The sequence below is a fragment of the Dromiciops gliroides genome, chromosome 1 (assembly GCF_019393635.1).
Source record: "Dromiciops gliroides isolate mDroGli1 chromosome 1, mDroGli1.pri, whole genome shotgun sequence".
NCBI lineage: Eukaryota > Metazoa > Chordata > Mammalia > Microbiotheria > Microbiotheriidae > Dromiciops > Dromiciops gliroides.
In genome coordinates this window covers 758,751,202-758,752,538 of record NC_057861.1, presented here as the reverse complement: position 1 = coordinate 758,752,538, position 1,337 = coordinate 758,751,202, and the positions used below count along the sequence as shown (strand labels likewise).

At 43.9% G+C, this 1,337-nt stretch overlaps 1 protein-coding gene across 1 annotated transcript; it reads left to right on the top strand.

Moving 5' to 3' along the window:
* Positions 1-894, top strand: LOC122740093 (probable G-protein coupled receptor 141). Its single transcript, XM_043981932.1, has one exon. The coding sequence runs from the start codon at positions 1-3 to the stop codon at positions 892-894; it is 894 nt and encodes a 297-aa protein (XP_043837867.1).
* Positions 895-1,337: the final 443 nt, after the last annotated feature.

Below are 1,337 nucleotides of genomic sequence, written 5' to 3'. Positions count from 1 at the left end.
ATGGCGGTGTCCAATATGACCATCCAGCTCAATGTGTCCAATGGCACCCTGGAAAGCCCAGCCCATTGCAATGACCACTGCAGGAAGGTTCTGGCCACCCTCTACAGCCTCGTCTTGTTGGGAGGCACAGCCGGCAGCATCTTGATGTCCCATGTCTTGTTGCAGAGGAAATCCCAGTCCATCATCACTGTCATCATCGCCAACATCGTGGTGCTCCACTCCATCCTCCTGCTCAGTCTGCCATTCCGCCTCAGCTATTACTTTCTCTTGGAGTGGAAGCTTGGATGGCTCACCTGCAGGGTCATCAGCAGCATGGTGTATGCCCACATGTACTTCACCTTTCTTTTCTACGTGGCCATCATTATCATCCGTCTCCTGATTTATTTTCAGAGGATCCTCTTGCAGGAATTGCAGAAGCGCCATGCAATAGCCTTGAGTGTTACCATCTGGCTAGTGGGAATGCTCATTTTTTCCCTGGTTTTTCAGTTCCAATATGGTACCCATATTCACTCTTCTCAGCATCACTGTTTTCACTTCTACCAAGAACTCAATGACACAACTGTAGTCATCATCAATTACTGCATGATTGTCATCCTCATGGTGACAGTCTTGGTCCTCTCCCTGATTCAGCTGGTCATCATCACTCGACTGACAAAATCCCTCTGGCCTGACATGTTCACACACCAAGAGTTTCGAGCTCAGATCAACAGTTTCTTTTTCCTGGTGGTGATAGTTGTTTGTTTCCTGCCACATCACGCCTTTCGGGTTTTCTTCATTCACAGTTATTTCCAGAACAAAACATCCGAGTTAATTTTGTACAATGAAATCTGTATAGCTCTAACAACTGTCTGCTGCCTGGACATGTTGTGCTTCATAGCTGGATTGGTCCATTGAGTGCTTATTTTGATCTACCAGCAATGACATTTTTTAAAGAGCTTACATTCTGAGAAAAGTTCCAGATTTAGAAATGCTGTGTCAATATACACCTTCACACTTCCTCTTCTATAAAGAAGTTAGCAGCCGTTTCCTCACTCTTCCATCTTCATGAAGAAGCCCAAGGTAATTTACATAACCTCTTCCAGTTGCTTTGAAGGATGATGGAAGAAAGGTGAGCCAATGAAAAGAGTGTGAGAATGTTTTCTTTCCAAAAAGTACTGAAAAGGAATGCTGACTCATGGAAAGTAGATCCCTTGGGTATTGGGAGATGGAGAAGATAGATGATACAGACTCACCGTGAGACTGTAACAATTATGAAGTGGAGATGTGGTCAAGAAATTACAGCCCAAAGTTTTCCTAATAATAATGAGTGTTTATATAGCACTTAGAGATTTGCAAAG